At 41.5% G+C, this 19,009-nt stretch overlaps 1 protein-coding gene across 1 annotated transcript in view; it reads left to right on the top strand.

Moving 5' to 3' along the window:
- RAB3B (RAB3B, member RAS oncogene family) overlaps positions 1-19,009 on the top strand; it is a 52,960-nt gene that overhangs the window by 32,839 nt on the left and 1,112 nt on the right. Inside the window, exons 3-4 of the mRNA XM_009644635.2 lie at positions 7,465-7,583; positions 16,008-16,132. Coding sequence (XP_009642930.2) covers positions 7,465-7,583; positions 16,008-16,132 — 244 coding nt within the window. The remainder of the gene's footprint in view (positions 1-7,464; positions 7,584-16,007; positions 16,133-19,009) is intronic.

The raw sequence follows: 19,009 nt of genomic DNA, 5'->3' as shown, positions 1-19,009 counted from the left end.
AGATGAGGTGCTTAGGGACATGGTTTAGTGGTGGGATGTCAGGGTTAGGTTAAAGGTTGGACTCCATGATCTCAAAGGTCTTTTCCAACCAAAGTGATTCTATGATTCTATGATAATGTATTGAGATTTTCCTTTCTGCGGTACACCTCTGTGGGTTAGCAGACTGCTGTTACGACCCACACGGTGGTGGCTGGACTGTAGTACATCTATCCACTGCACTGCAGGACCACGCTTGCTCACTCACAGTAGTGTCGTGCTGCTTCTGAATACTCTGGCTGTGATTAATTTATCTGCTTCTCAACAACCCTAGCTAATTATTAATGCTTATAGTGGCTAAGACATGGCTGAGACATCTGTGCATTGTTCAGCTGTTCTTACAGTGGTTGATTAACAGAATTAAAGGATATATGTGGGACAACTAAAAAGATCTAGCAAAACTGGCAAAATATTCATATATAACAATGCATTCAGTGCCTGAAATTCCTCTTCTATGATCTCAGCCTCTTAAAACTTTCTTTAAATATTTTTTTATCATAGCAGTGATGTTTTTTATTGCTTGCCTGCAGGCTTTCAAATGCATCATACCTCTTGAACTTTGCTGTTTATTTGTGGCTAGAGAAGTGGAAGTTGGAAGCAGGCATGTGGTGTGGATGCTGCATATTTTTATTACTGCCGTTTATTTTTCTATCAAGGTAACTGGATCAGGAAGAATAAAAAAAAATTAGACTGATCTTCGTATGAATTCCAAGTAATGAAAAATAAGACTTTTCAATTCTGTAAGATTTAAGAAATGTGCACAATTAACTTAATCTTTGTGTGTACCTCTTCATGTGATCTTCTCTTTTGCAGCCACTGTCTTTTAAATACTCTAACAGAGAAACTCAACCTACAAGAAGATGAGAAGAACAGATAATGTTGATAAGCAAGCAGCCCTATTTCAGTCCTCATTACTGTTTGACAGATCAGGAAGGGTGATTGCTGCTAATCTTCACTACTACCTCAGGGCACCTGGGAAAATGGAAATAATTTTTTCAACATCTTAGTAGGTCATGAGCAGTAGTGTTAATCACAGTACCTTGGCCTGATTCCAGTTTGGAAATTACATTCTGCTGAGCAAATGCACCCTGTTGCATTTTCAGTGATTCACTTTTTGTCTTATATGGTGTGGAGTTGCTGAGCAAAGTTAAAGAGTTTGGGCTTCCCAACAACCAGAAATGTTTTAATGGTGGATGAGGTCAACTTACACTAACTTTTCCTCCTTATCCATCAGCTTAGTTTACAAAAGTACTTCAAAAAGAAAAGTAAGTGCAGTGCCTCACCTGAAGGGACACTCAACCACTGAGTTACAGGGGACAGTCTCTTTTCGTAAAATTTCTGTCTCCATGGTGGGAGCAGTTAGTGTGGGAATGTTAGAGAAAACAGGGTGGGTAGGAGCTTCTGTACAGGGTAAGCAAAATAGGAGGGGAATAGTGACGCTTCTGCAATTGGTGGTACTGGAATTATCCAAGGCTTGTGGTTTTACTGCCTCTAAAGAGTTGAAGTGAAGATGGAGCATTTTATCAAAAAAGACAGGGGTTTTGCATTGGGTTTTTTCCCACACAGAAATGTTTTGCTGCGTATAGCTAATATTGCTCAAATGAAACTGGCTCTCAAGGTACCTAAATGTGAGTAGGTTCCAGTGACTCTTGGGCAATGGGAGCACTCAGAAACAAGAAAGGAAAAAACCATGCTTAATACAATCTGTTGAACTGCAGCATTTTAATCGGAGCTGAGCTCTGAAGGAACCAGGTGTTATTTTGCTCCTGGCAGCAATTGAAACTTCACAGGCTTTTCATGACATCACGTCTTTTCCATGTCTTAACCAGTGACTCATCTTGCTTGCCTGTTTGTTCCTATTTCTATCCACCAGCAGGAACAGTAAGCTCAATGTTAGCATTCTCTTATTAATGGCACATACTAGTCTGCCCAAGGTCACTCGCTTCACTCACCCTTGTGGTTCTTGGCGGGTTGTTTCTTTTTTCCCTTTCCTCTTTCTCAAGGTACTTTTGTTTAGCTGATTCTTGGTGGCTTCCACTCAAAAGTCTACTTTTGCAAAGGAAATGTGTGTGCCTGTTAATGTAACATCCAGGAGCTCTGATCGCAGAGCAGAGCCCTTCTGCGCTGAGCGCTGGGCAAACGCACGGCTAAGGAAGCCTCAGCCCTGGAGAGCGTGCAGCCTGAAATGCATGTCCTAACATGAGAGTAGTGGGATGGGAACATACCAGCCAGTTCACAGGAGACATCAATAATATTGACCAAATCAACTAGAATTGTTGGAGGTCATGAGAAATTTAACACTCCACATTGCAACAGTCCAGAAAGGTAAGGAAATGACGCTTTTAGCAGCTAGCTAAGTCCAGTGAGGAAGGCAGCAATGGAGAGGGCTGCATGAACAGTTTGAGAGATCTGCCTGGAGGTGGGAAGAGAGTGGGGTGGGACGGAGGATATTGGTAGCAGAATGGCACTCTCGCTGTTCACAACAGAGACACCAGCATAGCTCCATGTGAGCGCAAATGTTTCCTCATCCATGCAGAAGGGAAAGTAAACAGGTCTTGGATGTAAAGGGGTTGAGTATTGCTGACCCCCAGATGGGCCTGTAGCAGGACAAACAGCCCTCTGCCTTCAGGATGTGCCTTTATTTCTTGCGTATTCAGGTTATCTGTTGTGTAGAGAACAGGAGCCTGGGTGGCCAGTCTTGCTGAGAACTGAGCTGTGCTTGCAGGGAGTCAGATGTTTCCTGACACTTTGATGTCTAACAACTCACTGTCCCCATAACCACAGGGCCATGAAGTCGATTATCCTGTCTCCAAGGCCAACCAAACTCTGAACAAGGTGCAGAAAGCTATAGTGTAGGTGTCATGACGCGATGCTGAATAGCAAGGGAGGGGAAGAGGTCTTTCTGCTACCACAGCTGATGAAGCACCAAAATTGGGGTAGGTGCTGGTTATTAGGGTTGATGTAGCCTCTGTTCTGAGTCTGAGCAGCCTAAGCAAAGATGCTGCTAAGTACAGGCATCTTGTAGTTGTTGCCAACCAGCCGGACAACAGGTAACTCTTATTCTTGCATATTATTCTTCTTTAAAAAAACCCCAAACCCCAAAGAAATCAAACCATAATCCTTTAAAAAATTTGAAAAGTTTATTTCTTTAGAGGCTGTTTGTCACATACACTGCTAGAACAGTCATGATGCTGAGGGGCTTAAATCCGGTACAGATGAGAAGTTTCAGTGACATTTTATTTGGAACAAAGAACTTGTGGCTGGAAATCTTCACTAGAAGAACAATGGTTCAGTATTGGGGATTCTCATTTTTCAGACCTGCAGCAAAGAGCATCTGTCACGATTTAAAAACTCAAGTATTTCCTGTGTAAGTACCTTGCTGTTTCTGCGAAGGCAGCCAAGTAAATTTAAGAAAAGCTGGTTGTGCTCCTATTGTGAATGTTTAGGTGATGGATCTTGTGAGTAGAGGGCATCTGCACATAATGCAAATGCATTTACATCTTTTCCTCCTGTGATAAACACTGAATTTTGATTGCTCATTAATGCAAAACCTTCCAATTTTTATTTCAAGCTACCAACTAATGGTCTTGTGGGGGTTTTTAATTGTTTGTATCAAGGGCAGGTGCATATGTAAGCTACAGAAGAACAGAGTTGTTAGCACATTAGTGTAAACGTACCTTGCAGACACCCTTCCATGCTTAGTTACAACCAAGCTTTCTGATTCCTCCTCAGGGACAGCCAGACGGGCTTCTGGATGCTGAAGGCTCAGGCTATTCTTGCTAGGCGCTTGCTAGACTGTTAATTAGACCTACACTACGCTTCTGCTGATCCTTGCCTGTGCCTCATCTACTTGTCTTCTAATGAGTTTGTGGTCTACCTGGAAATGTTGCAAACAGCTTGGGGGGGGAGGGGGAGAAGCAATCTGTGTCAGTTATTTTCTCCTTCATTAGGTAAACATCTTGCACATAAAAAACTGAAATGCCTAATTACTTAAGGTTTGTGGTGTTTTAAACTGATGTAAGGGCAGCTACTGTAAGTGCTGAAGAAACTGAGCTCAGACTTTGCATTTTGTTTTATTTTATTTATGTTGAAGTATCTGGGGTGGTGCTCACTGAAGCTAGCATACAACACGGTGTGAGTCAAGAAAATTAAGCCAGTTTATAGCTGTATAAGAAGCTAACATAACCTGAGGAAAAAAATTTGCTTCTCAGTGATATTACAAAGATTCAAATGGATTTGGAGAAATGCAACTAAAAATCTGTAAGGGGACATGACATGGTCTGTAGCTGTACAGTGAAACAGAGTGAGGAATCCATCAGTGACTCAATAGAGATGAATCACATCTCTGCGTTGTACCACATGGCTACCAGGGCAAGGTTATGAATAAACTTTACATATCACGAAATATAGGATACCTTTCCCCCCCACATACCCTCTCTGATAACCTGAGAAGGCAGGTACACAAGTATGTACTAACGAATATGCAAATTACCTTCCTAATGAGGTAAGTGCATTGTCCACCAGAGAACAGGTTATGTCTAAGCAAGTGCATGTAGGCCTTTGGGGTTCTATACCTCCCGCAGCCACGTCTCTCACTAATGTATAAATCTGGGCCCATCCCCACACGCAGGGGGTTCACAGGCAGAATACTGAAATCAACAAACCAGAATTACTGAATTTCAGAGCTTTCAGGTAATAGCACAGTTTGCCTTTAATACAGACAAACTCTGTGGGCTGAGTCCAGTTCCTCACTGAGCCAAAGCACTGAGATGGTACCAGTGCAGGTTTTAGAAACCACCCTCAGAGTCCCTTGAGGCTCCTTCCCAGGACAGCCTGGATGTGTATCCTCAGAGCTAGCTCCTTGCTCCAAGCTATTGTCAAATTTATTTTTTTTCCAAATTATTCTGCATGTAGCTAGATGATGTGTCCTGCAATTGCTTACTGCCTGCTCACAGCCTCACGCCCTGAGCCAAAATGGGCGCTAGTTAAACACAGAGCAGAAAACAGAAGATGAGATTTGCAAGGTACCTGGGAATGCAGGTGTAAGACAATAATGCTGTGAGCATGAGACCTGAACCCGACTTCCTATGGATTTGTTTTGTTTTGTTGGTTGCAGGATCTGAGAAGTTACTAATACTGATTTAGGTCTTTCTTCTAATGAGGCATGAAGAAAGCCTCTCCCCTGTGGATCCTTTGGTGTCGGAAAAAGATAAGCATTGCACTTAAGCTTTTTCCCCAGTTAAGGTATGCTTAAGGTCTCTCTCCCTCACCTCACCAACTATTTTCATGACATTTTTAAGAACGTGCATTTGAGAGCGTTTTCCCTCAGTCACATTTGATCTAAAGTCAGTAGAGTTATAATAAGCATATACATGTGCGTGCTGATGATTTAATAAGCCTTAGGAAATCAGGATAAAACAAAGCAATGATCATGTCTCTGAATAAGCAGAATGATGCTATTGCTGCTGAGACCTTCCCCACTTGAAGTACAGTCAGGATCTAGCTGGCATGGCTGGTTTAGCTGTTCAGCAGCTAAGCGAGGATGCAGTTTCAGTGGATGCAAGAGTACTCTCTGATGGATTTATCAATGGCAGGAGAAGAAATGGGTCGTTTGGGCTGCAAGGTGTAGTCTACCTCGTTCTGGTATTTCTTGTCAGGAGGGAACAGGGGGACTCTTTTCTCAGTCAGTGTGCAATTCCTCACCGTGATCACCATAGGTGATTCCACCATAGATGGACTACCCTGTTTTGAAATATATGCACAAGTTTCAGGGAAAAATCCCTTCTTTTTCCAGTAGTGTGGTAGAGAAACATCAAGATTTTTTCTGCTGCATAATCTCTCCACTGGGAAATTCGCGGTGTGTTACAGCTGGGAGTAGTCTCACAGTATTGCAATAGGCAGAGCCTTTTAAGCAAGCTGCAGGGAGCTTATTTACAAGCGCTTTCCTCCTACAGAGAGCCTCTGTGATATTCTGGTGCAGAACAACAGGGGATCATTAATGTTTTCCCCTTTCATAGACTGGCCAGCATGTGTTCTGGAAGGGCCAACATTCTCTCTTGCATGCAGCAACAACAAAGCTGCATGCATGGGAATGATGGACAGGAGGATTTTAAAGCAGAGTAGTTTCCCACCCACTGCACCTTGTGTGTTTTCTGGGGTTGTGGTGATGTGCTGTGTCTGACCAGATACTGGATCTATGATTCTGCAAGAGTGCTCTACATGGACTTATTTTACTCTTCCAGCTAGCTATATAATTGATAAGTCCTTTAGAGTCTTTTTCTCTAGAGAAGAGAAACTTTAATCACATTTTAAACCAGTGGCAGGCAGTAAGTGCTTTCTTAAATGTGGGCCTTGGAGGACTAAAGGACCATTCATTTCAGAACTGCTAACCCATAAGAGCAACTAGCGGTTGACACCTTATGCTGAACACCTGCTTTGAAGGTAAGGCCTTTCGCCTCCCTGCAGCTGTTTCACAAAGTTGCCATTTGCCAAAAGATGGATGAAATGTGTTTGTTCAAATGATTGATACCTCCTGAATGAGAGATACGTTAAGCACATGACTTCTCTCCTTGGTTCAGAAGGCAGGTCCAGAGGGAATGGACTGGCTGCAGCACTGCTGATCTGACATAGAAGTATTCTTCAGTTTAAGAGCAGGCATCCAAATTGTGAAGAATAAATGTTGTTGGCATCCAACAGATGGTAGTTGACATGTTTTCCAGCTGTCATGAGTCTCTTGAAATTCTTCTGTTGTGTATGCCAGAGTTTCACCTTAGTGCTGCCAGGCTGAACACAGAAATGACAACTGCAGGTAGAGGTATTCTACCGCACTTCATAGGTAAAGAGAATTAAGCTGAACCAACAGAAGAGGATTAATAAATCTTGAATTAATATGTGCACCTCAGACATCATGATTGGGATATTCCATATTAAATTCACTTGGTAGAATAATTTTCATTGCATCAAGTCTTTAATTGTTGTCTCTAACCTCAGGTAAGAACTGAGTTACATGGAGCATCTATCTTCAGGATGTTTTCCTGACCGTGACACTAAATTGAAACATGTAAATGTCTTTTGCCTGGTACAGTTCTGGACTGTTTTCTGTTTATTGCCTCTCCTTTGAAGTGTCAGCTTTCAGTGAACTCTGCTAACATTTTATTATTGCATTGAGGCTGAGGCAGAGAAGAGCAATTAAAGGGTTGACATCTTTGGTATTTTTTTAATAATACATGTGTCAAAATGCATTTAACAAATTATAGTTGATGCAAAAGCCCAATTAATGCTAAAGTGTAAGTAGTTCATTTCAGTTGGGAGCAAATGAGAATTTTAAAATGTATAATAACAAAAAGTGGTTGCCTTATTTTAGATATAAGACCTAACTATAACTCCTGTTTCTGAGTCTTAAACCTTAAGTATTCCTTTCTGTTCCAGGATACAGCTGGACAAGAAAGATACAGGACCATCACTACAGCCTACTACCGAGGAGCCATGGGCTTCATACTCATGTATGATATCACCAGTGAAGATTCCTTCAATGCAGTACAGGACTGGTATGAAATATTGTTGTTGGGTTGGTTTGGTTTTTGACCGATTCTCTCCTCACAATTGTTTCTTGAGAACATTAGATCATCCCACCCTCCACAGTGCTTTGCTTTACCATATTCTTTCCTCTTCATCTAAACTCCGGGATAAATAATTTGGTTTTTAAACTCTCCTTAGAAAAAGTTCTACAGCTTCACTTCGATGAAAAAGTTATAATTCAAATATAGTAGCATACTATAGCAGTTGTTGCTTCTAAAGTTCTAATTTATTGTAAGTAAATTAATAATTTAGTGCAGTATTTGGTCTTATGAAGTTTCTGGCTGTACCACTAAAAAAATCCAGTTTAACAGTTGTTGTTTGAGTCAAATCTCATTTAAAATCTACTAAGGCTAAATCTTTCCAAACTGCCTTAAAAAGTGATTTTTTTTTTCTTTTTTTTTTTTTTTTTTGCAACCTGCAAGTGTAGACACATGGAACAGTATTCACCTTGCCTAACTTGAGATAATTAAAAATCTAACTTTACCCATTTAAAGCTTGTGAAGTTTAAATTAGTTGTAATAAGAGGAGGAAGAGCAAGGTCTAGGACAGAAGGTGAGCATACCCCTTGGAAGGGGCCTGTCTGTTACCACTGACGACAGAAAGCACTTGAACAACTCTGTAAGGTAGTGCTCAGTGTGGAATGGTGGGATGGGAGAGAAGGAGTTACCTATTAAATGGGAAGGGTGGGGACCTAGACCTAAAACTAGGTATGAAACAGATTCTCAGCTGTTATAAGCTCCTCTGGCTCCACTGAATTCAGTACAAATGCAGAAACAACACAAAATTATTTCTGGACTTCTGATGACAGAAAGTCAGGAAATATTTTTGGCTTACAGTGAAAAAAGAAAGTACCAGGTCAATCACTCTAAAAACTCTAGGAAAAGGGGTAATGGTTTTAAACTGAAGCAGGGCAGGTTTAGAGTAGATATAAGGAAGAAATTCTTTACAATGAGGGTGGTAAAACACTGGAACAGGTTGCCCAGAGAGGTAGTGGAGGCCCCATCCCTGGAAACATTCAAGGACAGGTTGGATGGGGCTCTGAGCAACCTGATCTAGTTAGCAGTGTCCCTGCTCACTGCAGAGGGGCTGGACTAGATGACCTCTAGGGGTCCCTTCCAACCCAAAACATTCTATGATTCTATGAGTATCAAAGCTGAATTGGTACCCAGGCTCATCTCCCACACATTTCAGTGTGCACTTTCCCTTCCCCACCTGGAGGCCTCCATTGTAGTTCATGCCACCCGTCTTCTTTCTTGGGAAGAAATGTCCCATCTCACCCCACACTGATCTGATTTTGGAAGCAGAGCTGTGGCCCAGAGCTTCTTCCTGTTCTCCTGCTTTCCAGACAAGTGAGTGTACAGAGCAGGAAGAGTAGAGGTCTTTCCAGAAGAGCCAGAGCAGATGTCATTTCTGTGGCGTTGGGCAGCTCCTGCGGTCCCCTCAGCAGTAGGTGACGGGAGGTTTTTTCTGAGCAGGGACCCAGTGCAGTGCCTGGGGTGAGAACATCGGAGCCGCTGCTGTGCGGTAGTGGCTGCAGGTACAGCGCAGGTAAGCGGAAGGCTGGACCCTGCTGCTGGAACTCGCATTCCAACGTGGCATCCTATCAAAGGGACACCAGACTTCGTGTAGGAAAGGCAAGGCATGGGGAGGCAGGGGAAGGGCTGTGTCTGTCCTCAGAAGTAGTACCTCAGCAGATCCCCTCAAATGTCTTGCAGTCGTTTCTGGTTGTTACCCTGTTGCTGTATGCTGCAGATACGTATGGTCAGCGTGCAGAGAAAGATAATGTAGTGGTTAATGTAATCTCACGTGTCTGATAGATTGATTTGCAGTGGTCTCAGTGACCTCCCAGGACTGTAAAACAGCAGCATGTAAGGTGACTTAAAATTTTTCTTACCTAACAGATCAGAAGAGCCTCCTTCTCCTGGAACATATGCTGGCTATAGCACTGGCTCTTAGCATCCAGCTCAGCCCGGCTTTTTGTTGAACATCTATTCTATATCCCCTAATCTAGCTTGTAACTCAAAAGCTGCAACAATGCTGTTTGTTGTTTCTAGTAATTTGGCCTTCCTCCAAGGCTGCCCATTATTTGTTCTCGCTGTCCACTGAAGCAGTTGGTCATGATCATCACATCTAAAGATGCAGTCTCCACTTTCACCCCATCTCCAGTATCATGACACCATGCTGCAGAAGGTGAACTGCAGCACCTTCCCTGAGCTGTCCTTCAGCAGCTAATGATAGAGGAATAAATTTTTTCCTTGCTAGAAACACAAACCCAAAGGCTTTGCCAAAAGCAGATTCTTCAACATAGCAGACCCTTCATCAAGCTCAGATGAAGCTGTTTCTTGAAGTGTCTGCACAGGGATTTTTTCCATAGGAGTGCAGGCATGTGAGCTAGGGCAGTATCTTTCACTAAACAATAAATATTTTCAGGTTCCCTGTTGAAACAAGGTATATATGATGAGTTCATCTGTCTGTCTGTCTGCTGGTTCCTCTCTAATGCCTTTTACTTATCAGTCTTAACTTAGCCAAAAAATACCAAATCTCAGTCTATGAGCTGCCACTATGAGATACTACTTTAAAGTTTGTACAGGTGAAGTTTAACCTGAAGCTTTGTATTGGAAACGGTCTAACATCTGTTCAAACACAATGGTGCAAGAATTAGGAAAGGCTGGCTTTGTGTATTTGACTTCATGTCTCCCTGTACCACAGGGGCTGCGTGAATACCTTTGCTAGGAGCACCTTGTCAGCCAGGGCGGAAGCGAACTGTCACTGTTGGTTTTTACTCTGTATGTCAGGTTTTAAGATTCTGAGCCCAAATGATGTCGTGGGGCAGATAAAATCAGCGTGTGGTAGACTATTTCCATCCTTTCTGAAGCTTGTCCACAGGAGGAGATGAGGACTACAGCAAAGCCAGCATTGCTGTGCCAGCAGAGTCCTCTAGTGGCAATGCAGCTATGAGGTGGTTTTTCCCAGTCTGCAAAATTGCTTTCTAAACTTCCGAAGGGACAAGAAATGGAAACAAAAGCTTTTGTCTGGTGCTGGTGCTGCTATATCAAGCCACTGCCATTTGCTAGCATAGCAAGTAGGTAGGATTTTTTGGGGTTGTTTGTTTTTTTTTTTCACCATGCTGAGTGATACAGTTAAGCTTCAAAAAAACATTACACTGGATCTGGTCTTCAGTCAGGAACTGTACTCTCCTTGGAAAATTAAGGTGTCTACTACTTTGAGCTCCTTTAGCTTAGAACCTCTATCTCCATGAGCCTAGTCCCTTCTTCAGGTCGAGTGCAAGGCAGCAGTAGCATGCCTAACCATAAAAACAGAGCCCTAGCAGTCCCGCAGTGCTTCTGTTTGGTGCTGGTGAGAGGACGGAGTGGCAGCAATTGGGAAGCCACATAGGTGCAAAGTAAGTATCATGCCCCTGATGCTCAGCCCTGTGTTGTCTTGTCCATCATGTGTGGATAGGACAGCCTTCCTGCTCTGCCTGCTGTGCCCAAGAGGGAGGACCTCTGTAAAAGTGAGAGGGCTGGACCCAGAATGTTTGGGGTGTGAGACAGTCTGATGGGAGTACAAGTGCCTGAACCACCTCTTCTCCACTAACGAAGCTGTTACCCTCAGTAGTGTTGCTTCTAGATTCCCAGGAAATGGCAAAGTTGCAGGCTGCTTTTTACCTTGCAAGGAAAGCATGTGGCGTGATAACATGAGTTGCCTCTCTGCTTGCAGAGGTTTAGGTGAGGCTACAACAAACCATGGTAGTTCTGAGACCGTACTTCAACCCTCACTGAAATTAAATGGGGCATCCACTTAGAATATATGCAAAAGCTGATAGCAAAGCTCATCTCAGGTCTTTTTACGTCCTGCAAATTTCCAGAAATTACAGCAATTAATCCTACATGTCCTTTCTCTCTAAGTGTCCTGCTATCCTAGCTGGCTAGTGATGCATTTTTCAGTGTTCAGGTACAGTAAATAAATAATAGTCTTAAGTTGAAAATTTTGTCATAAATGCAGCATGATGCAGCAAATCGGCTGACCTTTTAGACATCAAGAATAAATCAGCAGTACTCAGCTAAAGTGAATTAAATCCAGCAAGGAATCTGTTAACCTTCCCAGTTATTTCGAAAATAGCGTGTGTGGATGGAATTTGAGTGTTTCTCTGACATAAAAAGATGAGTAAGCCATCTGCCATGTGATCGTGGGACTGGGTTTATAAAGCAAATACAATTGCACTTAGGAGGATACCTCAAGAAAATCATCAGCAAATACAATATGAAGTGATGCTCCTTCCACTAACTTTTGGCTGCCTTCCATCCCAGTCCATTCTCATTGGCTGGTAAGAATTTCCCACCTGAACATAATTCCTGGATCCTAAAGTTGTACCGATTCACAAAGCCTTAGAATGGGTCAAGCTGTGTGCAGTGGTCATCTATGTGTTTTACAACAGGACATTGTCCAGTCTAAAGCTTGTTCCTTCTTGTGGGTGCCCTGGCTATTGCTGTTTAGTGATTCAGGTTTTTTAAGATGCTGTGTAAAAGCAGGGTGTCAACATGGCTCTCAGCCCATCTCACTGCTTTCTCTTGTACCGTCTCTTCCTGCAGAGGTCCCTACAGAAAACAAGCCAAAAGCATGAACAAACAGCTGAACCAGAGACCTAGCACTCCAAGTAAGCTCTCACCCATGACAAACTCTTACCTTCTGTTGAGCTCATAGGGGTGTGCATAGATCTCAAAACTCATCTTCATAATTACACTGAAATTATGGGAAGGCAGCCTTGTGCAAAGTCAGCTCTCCATCAGAGAGGAGACCTCTCCGGCATCTTAGAGCTTATATCCTCCCTCTAGCTGGGAAATTGCCATAGCAGGTTGTGCTCACCAGCCTTATTATTCTCCAAGCCTTTTCAGGAAGCTCCAACATTCTCTCTAAAACTGCCTCCCATGTATGTATGGTGCAATTTACCACTCATCTCTGGCTCATTGGCATGTGACTGTTTTAACAGCCTCCTGCCCTGGCCTCACCTGCCCACAAGGGAAACGAGAATCTCTCTTCCAGTTTGCTGTATAATTTCTTCCTTGGGTGATCTTTTTACCACACCTTTCTTATGGGTGGATGTCCTAAAAAGGATTCTGGTTTGCTTTGTGTCACTCCAGAAATACTTCTCCTAAACCAAGTACAGGCATTCTTTCTCCTGAATGAGGAGGATCATGGCTGTATATCAGGTATTAAGACAAGCTCTCAAGGTAGTATATGAATGTGAGCTATAGTCTTTCCTTGATTCACATGAATCACCCTCATTAATGATAATTATCTTAAAGCAGCTGAGAAAGAGCAAGGTACACAGTTTAAATGCATTTGGGAATATCTAGGATATGACCTGTTCCCTTGTTCCCTCACTGGGAAAGGTACAGCAGCTTGTATGAGAAGCCTTAAAAGATTAAGCCTGAGAGATATTCCTTACTGCAGTGTGGCAAGAGTATAGTCAGGTTATTTTAGAAGAAAAAGCATAAATGGGCAAAAGCAAAGATGGATTTTACCAGATATTTGAAAATAACTTTTTTTTTTTTAATAATAAGATGTCTTTCCTGTAGGGTGAGTGAAAGGGTTAAATGAGCTTTCATGGCTTTCAGCTCAGTTCCTAGATTTTTTTGGTAGGCTCCTTTGACAGTTATTATTTGACATTGGCTTGATAGTTTTGTGTGTAGATAAATCAGTGGTTTATACCTCATTTGAAACTGTACTGAAACTAGAATATACTCAGCATTTGATACTGTAAAGTAAATAGAAAATATTATGGAAACTCTGCTTTGGCCAATCTAGACAATTTCATAGAAGGGAAGAAAAAATTGGTTAAATTTAACTTAGATTTAAGTGACAGCTGGGTTCACAAATTATCAGCTTCATTTATCTTTAAGGCTGATCTCCAAATTAGGCTGTTGATATATCCATGTAACTGTGAACCTGAGACTATTTTTCTTCTAAGCGTGAAACATAAAAACCATGCTTTATCATTAATTTGGGGAATTCAGCACAAATAAGGCACAGCATTGTTACTGTGCCACAGAAATATATTTTTCCCAGTGTGTATATTGGACTGCCCTGATAGTTGTTGAAACATCTCAATTGTGCAAGCCTTTTTTATTTATTTATTTATTTATCCTTCCAAAAGCTTCTGGAAATTTGCTGCCTTTCTTTTTGTATGGGGATTGGGGTTTCTTTTAGACACTGTTCTTTGTAACTTCTGTTTGTTTTTACTCTTAATAAGTATAAATGGCAGTGTTCTGCAAGAAAGGATTTTCATTAACATGTACAAAACAAGGAGAAGGATGAGTTTCTGTGGGAGATCCTTCATGCTTTTTTTCTCCTTTTTAATTTTCTAAGTAATTCTGTTTAAATAGCTAAGATTTGGCTGTGTGTCCCCATATGACCCCCCAGGGGCTGAAGTGAATCCAGAGAGAGGAGTCAGAGTCAGAAGAGAAGCCTGCTTATAGGCTTTTTTTAAATTGAACCTGGACAGACTTTCTTTCTTGTTATTGCTTATAGAGGGAAACTGGGGAGATTTCATCTTCCTGGGCTTTGGTTGATTTCTGAGGTCATCCGTTTCTGTGATGAGCCTTGAGGAACCCCAGAATACTGCATAAACTCATCACAGACTCATTTTAGCTCTCACAGGGCTTGTCTGCATGGAGGTACTCAGAGAGGTGAAAGTGGAGCAGCCAAAACTGGGATTGGAGTGAGTGCCTTTCCAGGAGGACACTAAGAAGAAGAATAAGTTTCACTGCACATATTCCTTGATTATTTTTGTGTATTGCAGTATGGGTCTGGGCTTGTGCAATGTGGGTTTCGTTTAGGTCTGTTTTCCAGTGCAATCCAAACAAGCTGCTGCTTAAAGGCAAGTTGCACAGTGAAATGACCCCCTTTTTCATAGATATCTGTGGAGTAACATGACTGCTTTCCATGGAAAAGGCAAGTAAGCAACTCGAACTAATTAAAAATTATCGTTAGTAGATCAGAGCTGGAGGCTGCTGCTAATTCAAAACAGAAGGAAGCAAGCGCTTTCTTGTTATGGGAGTTCAAGCAAACAAAACAGAAGTAAAATCCGAGGGGATGCCTGGCTCTCCTGGGAAATGGCACTGTCCTGTATGGAGGGGTGGTGAGTAGGGACACAGAGTGGGAAGGTGAGTTAGGGACTGGAGGAGGGGTGGAGGAGGGAAGGAGTCTATCGCTTTTGGCAGAGCTGCCTAATTACCTTTGGGAAGGAGTGAGTCTTAAAGGATAGAGCTGACTTGGTGAAGATGAAATAGGTTGGGCCACTGCAGAAAAAATGGATGAGAATGAATGCTACCAAGCTAATACTGTTCTGCTGCTGGCTCTGTGACGTCTCCCCGAGGGTGGTGGGAAAGGACTGGCCCCTCAGGATAAATAGAAAAAAAAAAATAAAAAAACCTTCTGTTTTGTCATAGAAAAACTATAAAGAGGCCAAATATAAGGTCAGACTCCTGCGATCCACAGCTAGTTCCGCTCCAGTTTCAGCACACAAGGCACAGAGAGCTTTCGAGGCTTTAAGTTCATCCCAGTGCTCCTGCTTAAGCTCCCATGCACTTGATCCCACTGTCATTGAAGCTACCATTTGTCTGATATGTGCCGTCTGTCATTGCATCTGCATTGTTCCCTGCCTTAGGTATCACTTAATCCTGTTGGGTTCAAATATTAGCTCACAGAGCCTTACCTTGATCCTATATCTTCCCAATTTGGTAAATTTCTGTTTCTCTTTAGCAACACTTTCCAGTTTCTATGCAATTTTCAGTCTCCATGAACCAGTTTTCCTGCTCAAGCAAAGATGACTTCATGCTTCCATCTGACTCTCAAAACGCAATTTGTTATGCTGTTACTAAAACTCTGCAGCAAATGGGCATCTTTTTTGTCTGCTCTGAATTATTGTTGCGTGTTTTGCAAGAAGTTGTAAATCTAGCATGAGGTGTGTATCTATTGTATGGCTTTCTCTACGGGGACAATATCCTTAAGAGGTGTAATTGATTGTTGTTCCTCTGACAGATTACAGCTGAAGGAGAATGAGCTTTAGAAGAATGCTTTTTTGCCCCCTAGACTTCAAAAACTATTCAATTCAGCTTTTTGTCTGGATCTCATGATCTTTAAAACACTTGCAAGTCTTAGCAAATAACTTTATCGTCACACAAAGTGAAGGAGTAGTAAAATAGCATGGTGCTATAAATTACATAGTCTGCATCCTTGCTTTATGTGTAAGCTTGGTCATTTGTCTTTCAACCAAGTCACAGTCTTGAGATGTTGGTGTTGTCTTTAATGGTACTAGTTTTCATACTTGATATACGATTGTATTTTGATATACGTGGTGGAAGGTAACAATCTTTTTTGACCTGCTGTAGGGCCACTCAAATCAAGACTTACTCCTGGGACAATGCACAAGTGATCCTGGTTGGAAACAAATGTGACATGGAGGATGAAAGAATTGTTCCTGTGGAGAAGGGGAAACATCTGGCAGATCAGCTAGGTACATGTCAAAGCTTTTCTTTCCGCTCTTTTTCCTCTACTTCTTTATACTGCATTCCTTTTAATTTGTACAGTAAAAACGCCTTCCAGCAGTAATACTTTAACAATGGTATCACAACTAGGAAGTGTAATATATTCTAGGTCCATATTTTACTTGCTTAGCGCTGAATGCTACCTTCTTGTAGTGCTGTTTTTGTAAATCTAATATCTAAGGAAGTAAGGAAGATAAAGTTTGTCTGGACAGAACAGCTTTTATTAGCTCAGTGGAGTGAAAAGAGAAAAAGTTTTCCTAAACACAATTGCGTATCCAGGTCTCTAAGTACCATATAGTAATTTTCAGAATGTAAACATTGATTTTTGTAGAAGGATTTTTTTTTTTTCAACTAAACAATGAAAAAAGAAGTTTATAAATCAGAACTGTAGACTTGAATGAAATGTGTTTTTAAAATGTACCGGGCTTCTCTATCCAGGCAGGGAAATTACATTATGTTATTGATGTGGGGTAGAAAAAGCAAACCAGCTCCATTGAGAGGAAGCTAGGATTGCAGTGGAAATTTTAGAACTAACAGCGAAATAAACTCATCCTAATTTCTCATTTATCATTTTTCATTATATATTATAGCATATGTGATCTTTTTAATATGGAATCAGGGCTTCTGTGTTAAGTCTTAACTATACTGTTGTCTGCTCTTAAAGAATTCATAGTGGCAAGTAAATCCTGTTAAAATTGTATTCACTTAACAGTGGAGACCCTTATGGCAGGCACACTGTAAATTTTTGTTTAGCTTGTAAGAGTAGAAATTCTTACCAGACCCAAAGCAATCATCATCACCAATTTACAAAATGCTGTGTTGCTTTCTAATTCTTACGCAGTAATGAGAGGGCTCATTGTTAAACTGGGGGTACTGGGCTTCCAGTATACACTGCATACATTGTTGTAGTTTAAAGTGTGACCTTGATCAAATTGCCAACTATGGTTAAATCTTAGATAATGAGTATTTATTAGTTGGGGGTTTTGTTAGTGTTGTTTGGTTTCATTTTTTTAATGAAGGGAAAGTCTAGAAACCCTGGTCATAGATGAGTATAAAGTATGGCTTTGTGATAGGGACCTGTGTGATGTAAACAAAAGATGGTCATTGTTCCAAAGAGTTAAGAGTAATCAGATTTTATTTTTTTTTCATGTTTCATGTGCAAAAAAAAAAGCATGTCTGCAAAGGCCTGCAGGTGTAGAGCCTTCAAGTGTAAATTCTACATGTGCTAAGCACAAAGGGGTCACACCCATGACTGGAGCCTTGAGGCACTGCCATCATAAACAAATAATCAGCAAATACCAAACTAAACCCTCTAATTTCCCATCATTATTAGTATTGTAATAATAATTCTTTACATGTAAGACCAACAAAGAATACGAAGACATGGTTAGTTTGCAAAATCAGTTATGGGCTCTTTTTTACATACTAAAATCTAATTTGCTTTTGAAAATATGAATATGAATAAACTTGGTTCCTGGCTTGTGGACTTTCAAAACCATTGTGAATGCAAGGGGCCCCACATATTTTGCAAGAGTAATTACAGTGTTAGTAGTTAAAAGTTTGTCCAGAACCATGTAACAGCAAATAGAGTTTTACTGGAACTCCCACTCCTATTTGGACTTCTAGTGTTTCTTCTCCCCCCAGAATTCATCTGTTTGTTTAAATACAAACCTGGCATTTAGAATCTGAAACCTTTATGTATGGGATACTTCAGAACACACACATGCACAGAGTTACCATAGCAACTGACTCCATCAGTAGGAAACTGTTCTGCTGAAGAATCCCCAGTTCTGCCCCTGACCTGTCCTTGCGCTCGTCCAGCTCACCCTGGAGAAACATAGCCCAGTGCAGAGCAAAACAAAAGGTAACCATGCCTTTGGAAAGTGCTGTTCCAGTCCTCCTCTTCTGTAGCCTCCCAACATACTAATGCTCTTTTTAAAAGGGCTGAAAAAATACATATATATGGTTTTATCAGTCAGTTTTTTCTTATTAACTGTGCTGATGTGTACAGCATTATCTGAAATTACTTTGTATGTTAGGTGGGAGGAATCGCTTTAACTGACTATCGACTGCTTAAACTGCTAGCTTTCATCATAATGATTCACATAAAGGTTATCCTTCAGTGTGTTTATCTAGGTTTGTATAGTGACATTGACATCATTGAAGTAATTTCCTAATCAGATTAAGAAACTGTTATTGACCTGAACGTGAACTAAACCAAAACAGATTCAGCCACAGGAGAAGCTAAACCAATGTTGGACTGACAGATACCAAGTTCAGTTCTCTGATTTCTTGTGCCTTTTAATATACATTTTTAACCATCATCAAAGACAGCAAGTGGGGCAGGCAGAACCCTCGTCTGATGCAGGACAGCCATCCTTATTCAGTAACGAGGCAAGTATCTCCACCATCCCTTCACCCGTTGTCCCATGATTTTTAAAAAGTGTTAGAATGGGGTAAATACCCACTTGTTATCTCACACATCAAGATGACTCAGTCTACCAGCAGTGGCGAACTAATCAGTTAAGACGACTTATCTTTCCCTTCATTTGTGGCAGATTCAAAGAAAGATGATGCAATGCAGAATATCCCCCAAATATAGCACAACAGAATCTAGCCTATTGCAAAATAAACTCTCCGTGGTGCTTGAGCTCTCGCTGTTGGCAGTATAATAACCTGGTCAAACAGAAGCAACAGCCATTGTAAGTGATGGTTTGGGGCCTTTGAGGCCCCTGGGGTTAGAAAGATAAAGAAATGCTTCACGGTTCAGTGCATTTCTGCTGGCTGAGGCAGGGTTCAGGCTCCTCTGTGATAAGGCTGGGTCTTGTGTAGCCCAGGGGGCCGAC

The sequence above is a fragment of the Egretta garzetta genome, unplaced genomic scaffold (assembly GCF_000687185.1).
Source record: "Egretta garzetta isolate BGI_Z169 unplaced genomic scaffold, ASM68718v1 scaffold768, whole genome shotgun sequence".
NCBI classification, from domain to species: domain Eukaryota; kingdom Metazoa; phylum Chordata; class Aves; order Pelecaniformes; family Ardeidae; genus Egretta; species Egretta garzetta.
The sequence above is the reverse complement of the archived record's forward strand: the minus strand, read 5'-3'. Positions and strand labels throughout refer to the sequence as shown.